Source organism: Lontra canadensis, unplaced genomic scaffold, assembly GCF_010015895.1.
Source record: "Lontra canadensis isolate GAN:19392208 unplaced genomic scaffold, GSC_riverotter_1.0 scaffold5, whole genome shotgun sequence".
Taxonomy (NCBI): Eukaryota; Metazoa; Chordata; class Mammalia; order Carnivora; family Mustelidae; genus Lontra; species Lontra canadensis.
In genome coordinates, this window is record NW_022630999.1 from 15,555,722 (window position 1) to 15,569,743 (window position 14,022).

Genomic DNA, 14,022 nt, shown 5'->3' on the forward strand with positions numbered 1-14,022 from the left:
TGTTTCCTTTCCTTCCTCTCCTCTCTCTCTTTCTTTCTTTCTTTCTTGGAGAGGCCTTGTAGCACACTGGAAGGACTCCATGGCCCAGGCTCCACCACCTTCCTGCTCCCTCACCCCAGTCCAGCCACTCTGGATCCCTTTGCATGTCCCCTGCATTCCAGATGCGCTCCTACCTTGGGGCTTCTGGGCAGCCATCCCTCCACCCAGAACATTCTTCCCTGAGACACAGTCATGGTAAACTCTTATTCCCTAAAATGTCTTTGTGCAGATGTTCCTTTTCATTGACGCTGTCCCATCACCCAGTTTTCAATCCCATGGACACCTCCTCCCACCCCCTGCAGTGCCAATCCCCCTACCTGGCGGCATCATTTACTTCTTTCATCTCTTCCCCCTAGAATGTCAGCTTCCCAAGGGCAAGAAGCTCTGTCTCCTTTGCTCACTGATGTACCCCAAACCCTTAGAACAGGGCCTGGACCCGTGGAGGCACTCAGCCCATTTTTGTTGAATAAATGAACGAAAAGGTATATATTTGACAAGCATCTCCCTAGTGTCCAGGATGCTATCCCTCTCGCTGCTGGCGTGGCTGGCTCCCTCCCAGCCATGAGATCCCTCCAGGTCTACCCTCAGCGAGGCTCTCCTGCTCACTCTTCCAGTAGCTTGTGTGTATCCTTGTAGATACAATTCATATACCACACAATTGACCCACTGGTATTTTTAAAGATTTTATCTTTAAGTAATCCCTATACCCAACAACCCAGCACAGGGCTCGAACTCACAACCCTGAGATCAAAAGTCACACCTTCCACTGACTGAGCCAGCCAGGTGCCCCTAATTCACCAATGTAAAGTGAATTTGAGTTGTGCATCCATTATCACAATCAATTTTAGAGTATTCTCAATGCCTCCAGAATCCCGCATACCTGTAGCCATCACCTCCCTGACAACCCCCCTGCCTTCTAGCCCTAGGCAACCACAAATCCACTCTGCTTCTAGGGATTTGCCACTTCTGGGCAGTCTGTACAAACAGAATCTTACCATCTGTGATCTTTTATACATGGTCCTGGCACTGAGCGTGTTTTCAGTTGATAGCCTTGTGAATTTTGCTGTATTTGTGCATGTGTTGTCTCTCCATGCCCGTGTTGGGGGATTCTTGGCCTGATGGGGGAGGCCCAGCAGGTAGGATGGTGCTGGACTCTGCAGCCTCACAGCCCAGTGATTCTGAGAACCCACTGGCCACTCTCCCCCTCCCAGGAGCCATGTCACTAGCTGGGGCCCAGGGCAGCCTGTGGTCTGTGGAGGGAGGCAACAAGCTGGTTTGCTCTGGCCTGCTGAAGCTCACCAAGGCCAACGTGATCCACGCCACAGTGACCTCTGTGACCCTGCAAAATACGGGTGAGTGAGCAGAGCAGGGTGCATGGCCACTCTGTTTCCTAGACCAGGGGCGCTTCCACCAGCCTGTCCCTAAACCCTGGTCTGTGAAAGGGTGCCAAGTGGTTCCAAAAACCCGGTGGGAAGTTCCAGCACCTCCAAGTGACACCAGAGGGCACTGTCGTCCTAATTCTAATGTCAGAGCCAGAAGGCTCGCCTCCAGCCAGCCCCGTTCATTTGACTTTGAGCCTCAGCCTTGCCCCAGTCCCTCCAGCTACTCAGCTGCAGAGCTAGAGCAAAAGTTCCAGACTCTTGACTCCCAGTCCAGTGCTTCCTCTGCAGCCACACCAGTGTGGAAAGCCCAGGACCCAGCATCCGGTGGGCCCTGCTATACCCAAAGCCTCATACCCTCAGCGCTGGGCCCCAGGTGGACATCAGTGGGTAGTGGGCAAGAAGTAAATTGACTTTTGTGCTCTATTATCTCTCCTTCCAGAAGGGAAACCCTTGTACTATGTGGAGTACGAGAACGAGGTGGGCAATGGGTCCGACTTCTATGACATAGTGGTCATTGCCACGCCCTTGCACCTGGACAACAGCAGCAGCTCCATCACCTTTGAAGGCTTCGACCCGCCCATCGATGCCGCCCAGGGCTCTTTCCAGCCCACCGTGGTCTCCTTGGTCCACGGCTACCTCAACTCTTCCTACTTTGGTTTCCCCGACCCCAAGCTCTTCCCCTTCGCCAGCATCCTCACCACAGATTTCCCCAACTTCTTCTGCGCCCTAGACAACATCTGTCCCGTCAACATCTCGGCCAACTTCCGGCGGAAGCAGCCCCAGGAGGCCGCTGTCTGGCGAGTCCAGTCCCCCAAGCCCCTCCTCCGGTCCCAGCTGAAGACCCTCTTCCGCTCCTACTACTCGGTGCAGACTGCCGAGTGGCGGGCCCACCCCGTGTATGGTTCCCCCGGCACCCTCCCGCGCTTCGCCCTCCACGACCAGCTCTTCCACCTCAATGCCCTGGAGTGGGCGGCCAGCTCGGTGGAGGTGATGGCCGTGGCTGCCAAGAACGTGGCCCTGCTGGCCTACAACCGCTGGTACCAGGACCTGGACAAGATCGACCAAAAGGACCTGATGCACAAGGTGAAAACTGAGCTATGAGGGTCTGGGGAGAGCCTGGAAGCGCCCATCCTCTGAGGAAGACGGCTCACCTCCACAGCAGCCAGGGCTGGAGAGGCTGCGCTGGCCGCCAGGCCTCTTGTGGCAAGCCGCTGCCCCTGCCGGCCTGGTCCCTGCTGCCCACTCTCTGCCTTTCTCTCTTAAGGACTTTCACAGTGTTTGCTTCTTGTTAAGGGGAGACTCAGAGAGGGAAGGAAATTCAAGCCTGTGTATTCATTTTATTTATTTTTTTTTTAAAGAAGAAATAAAAATCCATCCTCTCCAGCTGCTTCTGACTTGGTTTCCTAAGGGGAAGATGGGAGTGACTGGGGAGGAAATAAGGAGCAGAGAATGCCAAGTCACATTTCTTTATTGCTTCTCATTGTCTACTCACAAAATGCGAGGCAGCACCTACAATGAAACCAGGGTGCCTGGATGGCTCAGTTGGTTGAGCGGCCGGCTTTTGTTTTTAGCTCAGGTCATGATTCAGGGTCCTGGGATCAAAGCCCTGCCTCAGGCTCTGGGCTCTGTGTTCAGCAGGGAGTCTGCGTAAGATTCTCTCTTGCCCCTCTCCCTGCTTGTTCTCTCTTTCTTTCTCTTGCCCCATCTCTCAAATAAATAAGTAAATCTTGAATAAAAACCAAGACATGTACCAGATGGTTACAAATAAAGTAGAAGACCAGAAAACATAAGACATAGTAATAGCTCCTATTTCCTGTGTGCTTGCTAGATATGAGGTACCTAGTTAAATACTAGGTTACTAGGTACTAGGTACTAGGTACCTAGACACCACCTCTCAACAAGCCTCTCAACAACACTGAGTATTGGGAGAGATGACTGTGGTAGGACCCAAGGAAGAGATGGTTACTGAGATACTCACCTCAGTGAAACTGTTAGTATACCTCTGAGCTTCCTGGCAACCAGGGGGAAAAGGGGAATACACCAGGCCATGGGGAGAAAAAAGCTTTTCCTTGGCACCTGGAAGAGTTGACCATTCTGTCCATTATGCAAGGGTTGAAGAGTAACACAGAGGATCTTTCTTACAAGAATACAAGTTCCCAGATGGGGGAGGGCACCCCTACCTTACCCACAAACATTGACCCCAGCAGAAGGAAGAATGAAAAGGTGTCAGAAGGAGTTCTGAGATGAAGCTAAGTCTGATGCCCAGCTCCCACCCAGACCTGCTAATCTGGCTCTGCGGGAGGGCCCAGAAACCATGAGGACACGACACAGCCAAACAGCACTGATACTGTGCTTTCCTAACAGGAATGGCTCCCAAGGTCATCCTGCAAACTTCCCTCTTTCTGTAAAGATGGTGACAACAGCACAGCATGAGGAAATTACTCACCCAAAGTCTCTTGGTGAGTTCAGGGGGCTTAAATCTGGAGCGTCTCCCTAAAAATAATTAAATTCAGGAGTGCCTGGGTGGCTCAGTGTGTTAAAGCCTCTGCCTTCAGCTCAGGTCATGATCCCAGGGTCCTGGGACCGAGCCCTGCATTGGGCTCTCTGCTCGGCAGGGAGCCTGCTTCTCTTCCTCTCTCTCTGCCTGCCTCTCTGCCTACTTGTGATCTCTCTGTCAAATAAATAAATAAAATATTTTTAAAAAAATAATTAAATTCAGGAGTGCCTGGGTGGCGCAGTCAGTTAAGCCTCTGACTCTTGGTTTCAGCTCAGGTCTTGCTCTCAGCTTCATGGGATTGTGCCCTGCCTGGGACTCTGCGCGCTAAGTGCTCTGCTTGAGATTCTTTCCTCCTCCCTCTCCCTCCCCTTCTGCCCCTCCCCTTGCTGGTGCTGGTTCCTGCACACTCTCTCGCTCTTTCTAAAATAAATAAATAAATAATAAAATCTTTAAAAATTTTTTTTTAATTCAGCACAGACCAAAATACCCTGCACCCCCAAACTGGCCTCGAAGTTGTATTTGCTGCTCTGGGATGATAGTGGTGGAAGTGAAGAATGCCTTTGAAGTGCACCTAGCACTTACCTGTCGGTTATTATTGGATTTACAAAGCCGGCGCATCGGTGAGACTGCTTTGGCTTGCAGTAGTAAAAAAACAGCCTTACACTGGCCTAAGCAATAAAAAGGTCTCACTGGTCATGAGAGTCCAGGCACAGGGCAAGCATCAGCTCTGTGCCGTGCAAGACCCATTTCTTCTCTCCTGGTCAAGGATGGCTGCCAACAGCGCCCAGGGCAAGAGGTCTCTCACACAGGCTCTGTGCCAGCGGGGGGTCCCTGCTGACGGAATTAGAATTAGCTATGACCAAGCAAATGCCCCGCGTGCTGACTGACGCAGGGGAAGAAATGAAGTCGATTGGCTTAGAACAGTCAAGTCCCTCCCCAGGAGCAGAGTGGGGTCTCATCCAAACTACCAATTTGGAGAAGTGGAAAGGGTGTTAGAGTGACCAACCACATGCAGGATGGGGCTGTGCCCTCGCCCTCTTCTCAAGGCCAGTGGAATCAATATGTAACGACATCCATTCATGGTTTGTGTTTGAAATGAAGATGCCACGGGCTGTCATGGTGTCTTTGATGAGCATTGGTATTGGGCCAGAGAGAGCCAAGGCCAGTTTCAAACTGGTCCCTGATAACCGTCCCTCCCTTGCATTCCTAAGGCTGTGCGTACAGAAGAGGCAAATGAGGACAGTTACACCTGATCCCCAGTCCTCGGCTGGGGCTTTGTTTGGCTCCACGCCTCGGCCTCAATGCCGTAGAGCAGGCTCGTCCTTCAGGAACTTCTTTTGTCTGGGTAGACAGGCCTAAACAGCTCAGAACCAATGCGGGCCAAAATGCCCACACTTCTTGCTGGACTGCTTCCCCAAGCCCCGACCTGGGAGCTGGATCTCACCACCTCTGTGCCTGCAAGGAAAATCCAGAGATTCCTGAAGACAGCAGAAGGGAGCATGGGGACGGTCATGAAACCTTGGCCCCAGGGCCCAGCCTAGCCTTCTCAGACCAGGGTAGGAAGCCCCAAGGACCCACAGCCCTCCAGGAGAAGAGAAAGCAGTTGCTGGGACAGAGAGAGCCCTATAATCTGCCAAACAAGGAAGGAAGGAGGCCACCCTCATTCGCAATAGTCATGGAGTGGTGTGGTGGACATTTAAAACTCTTCACAGGGACTCCACTCTCAGAGCAGGTGACCTGAGTGAAACTTCAACACTTGGAGGTAGGGGAGATTGTGGAGGGTAGAGTTGGGGACTACCAAGGATTGGCAGGGGCTGAGAGGAATGCCTTTAGCTCTTGATCCACCTTTGAAGGAGCAACAGAAGCTGGGGCAGATCTTGAGCTCCCCCTAGAGGCCTCCATGCATGCATGCACGCATAAATTCATTCACCAAGCCCTGCAGCTGGTTTAGCACTGGAATGGGAGCTAGGTGCTGGAGATGCCTCGCTGAAGGAGACAGATACGACCCCTATTCTCATGGAAGGGGCGGTTTCTCGCCAAGCAGTGCAAAACATAAAACACACATAGACTCAAACCAAAGGAGGTTCCTGGGCACAATATAGACCCAGTGCTTTCCCTGGACCTCCAAAGGTCCTGAGCAATTTGCTGCTACCCTTTAGACCAGGGGGCTGAGAAGGACCAGCTGCCAGTCCAGGCTCACTAGGCCAAGTTCCTAAGCTGCAGAATGGTAACATTGGAAAAGACCTTAAAGATCCTAAATCCCATCTGCTCATTTCACAGACGAGAATACTGAAGCCCAGAGAGAGGAAAAGGCAGCATCCGTATAAAACTAACCAGCGTTTTTTGAGGATGTCTGTGTGTCTGATGGCCTGGTAGGAGTAGGACAGCCTGTCCCGCCAAGATGAGGAGTTTCCCGGCCCAATCCCTCTGCCCCAGGGAACCCAGGGTATCCCAGGACTAGAGCCACCCTCCTGCAGCTCAGCTCTTCCCACACCCTCACCCCACAGCCAGGCTTGAAGGCCATGTCCTAAGGCCCAGAGAGCAGGCTGTGGGGGCCTCAGCGATGAACCACCCCGGGGGAGGAGGAACGGCTGCTGAGGGCATCAGCCCAGGCTGGCACATGAAGTCTATTTTCCATGTGTCTGGAACCAGGCCAAAGCTTCCTGGGGTAATTTTAACCAGTATCCACTTTAGAACAATACCAAAAAAGGGAAGTTGCTTACTACCCCCAGACAGGCGCATACCTAATCATTGCCCTTTCATGAATTCGACTCTGAAAGCGTTCAGAGCGAAAACTGCAGGTAGAGGAGCCAAGCAAAGTATCCTCATGTTGGCTGTTGGCCCTCTTATTGAAATTACCCCTGAAGTGCCGGCTATTCTTACCCTCAGAAAATAGCCTCAGCCCCTCAGCTGTCTTGGGGGTAGGGAAGGTATTTTTAGACCCCAGAACAGCTGATTTAGGCTCCCTGCGGGAACTAAGAGGTCGGGGAAGGATTGAATTGCAAGGAGCTAATGGGGGGAGCAGGGAGTTATCCAGGGGGCAGGAACAAACAGGGGCTTTACAACAAGTCAGTCCAGTGCCTTTTTGATCAGCAGAGTGTCTTGATCTAAGCCAATGGTTCTCACCTGAGAGTTGATGGAGGGGAGGGGATGGGCAAGACGGTGGTGGGCATTAAGGAAAGCACTTGTTATGATGGGCACTGGGTGTGTATGAAAGTGATGAATCACGAAATTCTACTCCTGAAACCAATACTGCACTGTATGTTAACTAGAATTTAAATTTAAAAAAAAAAGAAAAAAAAAAAAACAGTTGTTCTCAAAGTGTGACAAACAATATCAGTGTCATCTAGGAACGACTGCATTGGAAACGCCAAATTTCTGGGGCGCCTGGTGGCTCCGTCGGTGAAGCATCTGCCTTCTGCCCAGGTCATGATCTTGGAGTCCTAGGATCAAGCCTCACCAAGTTGGGGGGTGGGGGGTGGTCCCTGCTCAGCAGGGAGTCTGCTTCTCCCTCTCCCACTGTCCTTCCAGGCCACTCGTGCTCTCTCTCTCTCAAATAAATAAATAAAATCTTTTAAAAAACAAAAGAAAGAAAGAGCCAAGTTTCAGCTCCCACCTGGAAAATACTGAGAGCCACAGCATGTGGGGCCTAGCACTCTGTGTTTTATTGAACCCTCCCAATGATTCTGGTGCTAGCTAAGGTTTGAGAAACACTGAGATCAGCAAACCATCTAGCCAGATCTCCTTGTACATAAGGCTGGAGGAAAGAATGATCTACACTGGTGCTTCTTGATTCTCCCTTTGCTCAAAGCTAGTGAGCCCAGCTGGGAAAATGCCATGTCCACGTGGAAGTTTCAGGGGCTGGCTGGCCCAGGTGAAAAACCCCCACTTTGGCAACCAGGAGGCCCTGCTCTTTTCTGGGTCTAAGGCTGTCCTGCAGAGAATCTTGGAGCTGAAAGAGACCTTATAGGTCACTTAGTCCAACCAGACCTGAAATTTGCTGCACAGTATCCACAGAGCCTCAGCATTAGCTGGGCCCTTCCAGAAACTGGGAGCCCACTGCTTCCTAAGAGCTTGTTTGCCATTGTCCTTGACTTACTTGGGGAGAGCTAGGGCTTCTTCACTCCTGTATAGGTTTAGACCAATGTAGAAATGAATGCAATAATTTTAAAATAACCCATTTCAGTGCTGGAGAACTCTGGGTGATGGGATATCCTCCTTTACATTGGTCTGAAGTCTACCACCCCGCAGCCTCCCATCCCCACCCTGGTTTCGGCTTCAGAGCCATAAGGAGCAAATCCAAGATCTTGCTTAACAAAAGACAGCATTTACTTCTCACAGGCCTCACTTGGAGTGGGAGCACCGGGAGGGCGGTCTCTGGCTCCCCGCAACCTCTGGTTCAGAAGATGCAGGTGCAGCCCACGGCGATGGTCTCCATGACCGCGCGCTGGCGGCACGGCCCAGTGCGTGGCGGCAGCGGGCAGAGGCGGCGGCGCACGGGCACCTGGCTGAACACGGGCACGCTCACCATGCTGCGGTCCTCCTGCATGGTGAAGGGGTTCACGCAGCCCAGACACAGGCACCGCGCCTCCGGCAGGTCTGCAGGGATGCGGCTCGGGTCATGGTTGATGCTGCAGGAAGGCAGGAGAGAGCCCCGAGTGGCAGGTGTTCAGGACAGGGCACATCTGTGCCTGTCCCCCACACCCCTACCTTTCCTAACCCGGGTGTTGATCCCTGCAGCAAGGCTGGGCAGTGATGAACTCTGGGTTCCGGGTGAGAAAACTGAAGATCTTGGAAGGCAAGCCAGCCCCAAGATTATCCAGGCTCAAGGGCACCAGTCAGGCACCCAGTTCCCTTCTCTCATCCCCAAGTTGCCCATCTCTGCACTAGATTGTACCGTGGGATCACAAGGAAGCTAAAGCTTTCTGTGTCTCACGCCTCCTCCCCATCATGTGTTTATATTTTTGGGAAACTTCATCCACAGGAAATGATATAGGAACACATTGATGCCTAATCCTCACCAGAAGAGAAGTCAGGAGGCCCGGGTTCTATGCTGACTGCGTTTCTCTTCATTCAAGACATACTTTCACACACCCACCATGTGAGTGACTCTGTCCTAGACATGAGGTGTTCATTGATGGACAACGGACCACTTCCCTCGTAGAGTTGACAATATGGGGGCTTGCTTTGTGACCACGCCTTCCTTGTGCCTCAACTTTCTCATCTGCTAAATGGGTGGGAGGGAGTCTGTGGACCTGCAGCATCTGTAGCACCCAGGAGCTTATTAAAAATGCAAAATCTCAGGGCGCCTGGGTGGCTTAGTGGTTGAGTGTCTGCCTTCGGCTCAGGTCATGATCCCAGAGTCCTGGGATCGAGCCTCATGTCAGGCTCCTGCTCAGCAGAGAGTCTGCTTCTCCCTCTCCCTCTGCCTGCCGCTCCCCCTGCTTGTGCTCTCTCTGTGCCAAATAAATAAATAAAATCTTGAAAAAAAAATACAAAATCTCATCTCTACTCCGGATCTCCTGAGTCAGAACCTGCATTTTTATAAGATCCCTCCCCCAAAAAATCAAGGGCACAGTAAAGCTTGAAACCCAGCTTTGCAGGATTTTAATGGACCTTCCTGATTGCCACATTCCAGATATGGTAGCCACTAGCCACATGTGGCCATTTAAATTTAACTCAATCAAAATTAGTCAACTATACTTAAAATAAATAAATCTAAAATAAATGAAATAAGCAAAATGAGTTCCTCTGTTGCATAGCTACATCTCAAGTGCTCCACAGTCACATGAAGCTAGTGCCTACCATATTAGACTGTCCACCGTCACAGAATGTTCTATTGAACATGCCCTTCTTGGGTCTCGGGACCTAAGGTGTGCAGCTAAAAAATATTTGGCCTGAGGGCACCTGGGTGGCTCAGTTGGTTAAGCATCAGACTCTTGGTTTCAGCTCAGGTCATGATCTCAGGGTTGTGAGATCGAGCCCCACGTTAGGCTCTACACTCAGCAAAGAATCTGCTTGAGTGTCTCTTCCCTCTCCCTCTGTCCCTCTCCTTGCTTGTGCACACACTCTCTCTCTCTCAAATAAATCTTAAAAAAAAAAAAATCTTTGGCCTGATTGTGAGTGAAGACCTTTCCAAGTTAGTCTGTTTCTTCATTGCTTGTTCAACACACATATATTTGGCCCCTTCTGCATGCCAGAGTCCATGCTTAGAAGGAGAGCCACAGCCAAGGTGAGATACCGGCCCTATCATGCAGGGACAGCAGGTCTTGACTCGCAAACCTGGCTACGCATCCTAATCACGAGAAGATGTATAAAATATTACTTTCTGGGCCTCTTCCTGGACACTGTGGTTGAGTGGGCCACGAGCATCCTTACATGACACTGATGGAAGCCCTGGGAAGGTTCCAGGTGAACGTGACACAGAGGCAGACACGGCAACTCGATGCCACCTCTAAGACCTGTAACTGGGGGGAAGTGAGAGCCTGGCAGGTGCCTTAGCAGGAACGTGAACCATGATCACTGGGCTCTGCCTCCATAGCTCATTTAATAACAAGCCTATAAAACCTATGAGGTGCAACTCTTAACTATGGGAAAGAAACTGAGGGTTAATGGAAGGGAGTTGGTGGGGGATGGGGTAGCCAGGTGACAGGCATTAAGGATGGCACGTGATGTCACAAGCACTGGGTGTTATGTGCAGTCAATGAATCACTGAACGCTACCTCTGAAATGAATGATGTACTATATGTTGGCTAATTGTATTTAGATATTTTAAAATGGAAAAAAAAAAAAAAACCCAACACCTATGACTATAAACCCGTATCACCATCACTTGCACTGAGGAACCTGGAGCTCAGAGAGGCTAAGCTTGCCCTAAGCCACACAGCCAGTGAGAAGCAGAGCTGGGATTCAAACCAGGCATTCAGGTCTCTGAATCCAAGATCTGCGTGCGACAATGATGGGGACAGTGGGGTGTGCAGTCCGCCCCCAGTTGCCCAGCCCGGCCTACCTGTAGCCCCAGGGCGACAAGCTCCTCTTGTTGGACAGCCACAGCTGCAGGTTGACCTCACACTTCCTTCTGGCCGGCTCGGAGCTGTTCCTCAGCTGGGCCACCATCTCCCCGAGGTTCCTCTCGTACTCCTCCATGCGGGCATACGGCTTCGCCTGGGACACCAGGTCCAGTGGTACCTGGTGAGGCCCTGGAGCCAGGGTTCCAGGCCGCCCTGGCCCCTTCCTCTTGCCTTTGGGGTTCCTGGGCTGGCCCAGCCCCAGGAAGATGGAGAGGGTGAGAAGGAGCAGCTGGGGAAGAAGGCCACATGTCAAAGGTGGGAGATCCAGGTGTCGCTCTAGGCCAAGTCTCAAGGCCCAGGGAGGAGAGAGGGATGAGAGGCTCTGTGGGGACCACCCTCTCCTGCCATGCCTGGCCTGGTCCTGCCAGGCCATGACACATGTACCACACATGTGTGTCTGTACCACAGTCATCAGTAACTCCTGCCTGTAGTACCTCTTAAACATCTCCCCACACTCCCACTTCTCTGTCTGGGCAACTATCCACACTTCCCTCAAAAGCCTCCTGCCTGGGCTCCCCACATCCTCCCTGGCTCCTTCAATCCGTTCTCCATACCATGGCCAAGGATAGATGTTTGAAAGGCAAATGTAATCATGTCACCCTCCAGCTTAACCTTTCACCCTCAGGATAACGACACCCTGACTCTGCCACACGGTCTGACCCCTGCTGAGCTCTGCCTCCTCAGATCGCCCCTGACCTCCTCTCACACCTGTGCTCTGGCCTTCTCTGGCCTTCTCTGAAACCCTTTTTCCCACCATGCTCCTTCCTGCCACAGGGACTTTGCACCAGCTGCTACCTACAGAGTCCTGCCTCCCCTCACCTTCTAAATGCCTCTTACCCCTCGTGTCTCAGCCCAGGGTCATGCCCTTAGGGATGCCTCAGTGGACTTTCTTGGGCTCCCAACACCACATGCCCCTTGCGTGACTGTAGACTTACAGTTTGTGTGTGGGTGTGGCTCTTTCATATGTCGGTCCCCACTAAGCACAGACTCCGTATGGGCAGACATTGCAGCAGTTTCCACATAGTGGCTCACCCCTGTGACTGGGTCAGTGAACGGCTGTCCCCACCCCAGCCCATCTGTAGCTCCCATTCTGGGACGGGGAGCACACAGTGGACAAGGAACAATCCCCTAATCTCTTGGGGCTTGTTTTTGATGACAAGGAGGTGGGCTGCTTGTGGCTAGAGGTCAGGGCCACCTGCTTAGTCCGGTGGCAATGGATTGGCTCTGCAAGTCCTTTCTGGGGAGCAGGCACGTAGGTGAGGTTTGAAGCATGAGAGGGAGGCAGATGTTGGCAGAGGGAGTCTAATTATCTCACGGGGTGGTGATATCTACACGGGGGCAGTGTAAAAGGAGGTTTGAGTCAGTGAAGAGCTGTGCTTGCAACACCACGAGGCTGAAATAGAGGGTGCAGAGGAAGGAAGGGGACAAAGGTGGGGAGACAGGCCGGTCCCGGCTGAGGATCCTTGTGGGACGCCATGACACCTATGCTCCCCTCCTTTGTGCCCAACCCTCTGCCTGCCACCCACCATCCACACCTCACCCACCTGTATCCAACATCACCAACCGTCGTCCCCCTCTTTCCCACAGAACTGGGAATGTCAGGAAAGGCTCTGGCTTGCTCGGGAGAAGCCCCGGGGGCCTGAGAGAAGCCAGACTCCTCAGCAGGCCTGGGAGACAAGGACCAGAACTTGAATGGGGCCCGGCGCTCGCCAGAAGGGAGGAACTTTCCAGAGGGTTTCATCTGGTCCCTGAATCTAAGCAGGCTCCTACCTGCCCTGAGTCACTCATGTCACCACCTGCAGGGCCCACACCTGAACTACCCAGGCTCCCCAACAAGTCTGGACCCTGGGAAACAAGTTTCAGCAGAGCCCCTCCTGGCAGCACCACTGCCTGGTGCCAGAGACTCAGGGCGCTAAATTCTTCCCTTTTGGTCCCAGATTCCGGTGCAGAAAAATGTCTCCTTAACCGCTGGCTTTCTCATCTGAGCGTCTCCCATGGCTGGCGTTCTGAAACTCTGGCTCTCCACTCAGAGAAACCCCCAAACAGAATCAAAGTCCCCCTCCCTGGGAACCAGATACAAAAGGACTCGCCCAAGGTCACACAGCAGGGGATCTCAGGACCCCAGCGGGGGGCGGGGGAGGGTCGGACACCCTTTGGAAAAACCCCCGATAACAGAGCTGGCCAGAGTCTCCCCTGACAGCTTTGGCCTGAAAGGGCCTCACTGTGCCCAGGTCAGGAGCCCGAGCTGTTGGCCATGGCTGCGGGCTCTGAGACCAGTCTCTGTTTCTTTCTCACCCTGGGGGAGACGGCAAAGGGAGAAGTTGCCTCCGCAGATTCCAAGCCAAACAGAGGCAGCCATTAATCAATAGGAAAGAAGTTAACGAAACAGTCAGGCCCTAAAGTGGGGTGGGGGTGGGGTGGGGTGGGGAAGCGCCACGTACCAGGCTGTGCGGCCAGTCCATCCCCGCGAGGCTGGTCTGCAGCTGCCGCCGGCCTGGAACCCCAGGTGCCTCCGCCAAGAGAATGGCAGCAGCAGGATGGAGTGAAGCAATTATAGCTCGTCAGGGGGCTGCTGGGGGTGGCTGGGTGGGCTCGTCATCAGCTGGGAGCCTCAGGCCCCCAGCTGGCTGGGCCTGGCGCAGGGGCAGGCGGCGGCGAGGGGCATGGGGGCGGGCCAGGAACCGGGCCGAGGTGCCCAGGGGCTGTTGACTGAGGGGACAATGCCCTGTGTGTCTGGCGGGGCTCTGGCGGGTGGCACCTCCGCCTGTGGCCTGCGGCTAGCCACCCGGCCAGCACCCACAGGGCCAGCTAAGACAATCAGCTTCGTTTGCTTTGGGGATGGCGAGGGGGTGAGGGCAGAGGAGGGACGGGCTGTCCGTTGGTCAGGAGAGCAAATGTTCTCTAGTGTGCTGGCCAGGAGCGGGACATAAGCCCCATCTCCCAGGAAAATAGCCTCAGGCACCCCGGCCTCAGCCAGCCTCAGGTGAGTTTTGTGGCACCCCCCACCTTGGGGGTTGGAGCCCCACCCACTTAG

The 14,022-nt window shown here is 53.2% G+C and overlaps 2 protein-coding genes across 2 annotated transcripts in view; one reads left to right on the top strand and one right to left on the bottom strand.

The window, feature by feature from the left end:
- PCYOX1L (prenylcysteine oxidase 1 like) overlaps positions 1 to 2,547 on the top strand; it is a 10,831-nt gene extending 8,284 nt beyond the window's left edge. The window contains exons 5-6 of the mRNA XM_032851504.1: positions 1,251 to 1,391; positions 1,861 to 2,547. Of these exons, the coding sequence (XP_032707395.1) occupies positions 1,251 to 1,391; positions 1,861 to 2,522 (803 nt within the window). The 3' untranslated portion in view covers positions 2,523 to 2,547. The remainder of the gene's footprint in view (positions 1 to 1,250; positions 1,392 to 1,860) is intronic.
- Positions 2,548 to 8,279: 5,732 nt separating this feature from the next.
- IL17B (interleukin 17B) lies at positions 8,280 to 13,498 on the bottom strand. The gene is made up of 3 exons (XM_032851250.1): positions 13,430 to 13,498; positions 10,928 to 11,217; positions 8,280 to 8,549 (listed from the first exon to the last, which is right to left on the bottom strand). Exons 1-3 carry the CDS (start codon positions 13,448 to 13,450, stop codon positions 8,318 to 8,320), a joined length of 543 nt encoding a protein of 180 aa, XP_032707141.1. The 5' UTR covers positions 13,451 to 13,498; the 3' UTR covers positions 8,280 to 8,317.
- Between the last annotated feature and the right edge of the window lie 524 nt (positions 13,499 to 14,022).

What these genes read in the sequence shown, in the direction of transcription:
- IL17B (XM_032851250.1), bottom strand. Translation starts at nt 13,450, where the DNA reads ATGGACTGGCCGCACAGCCTG. An exon ending in TGGACTGGCCGCACAGCCTG is followed by an intron (nt 11,218 to 13,429) that starts GTACGTGGCGCT and finishes CTTCTTCCCCAG; the next exon opens with CTGCTCCTTCTCACCCTCTC. An exon ending in TTGTCGCCCTGGGGCTACAG is followed by an intron (nt 8,550 to 10,927) that starts GTAGGCCGGGCT and finishes GCCTTCCTGCAG; the next exon opens with CATCAACCATGACCCGAGCC.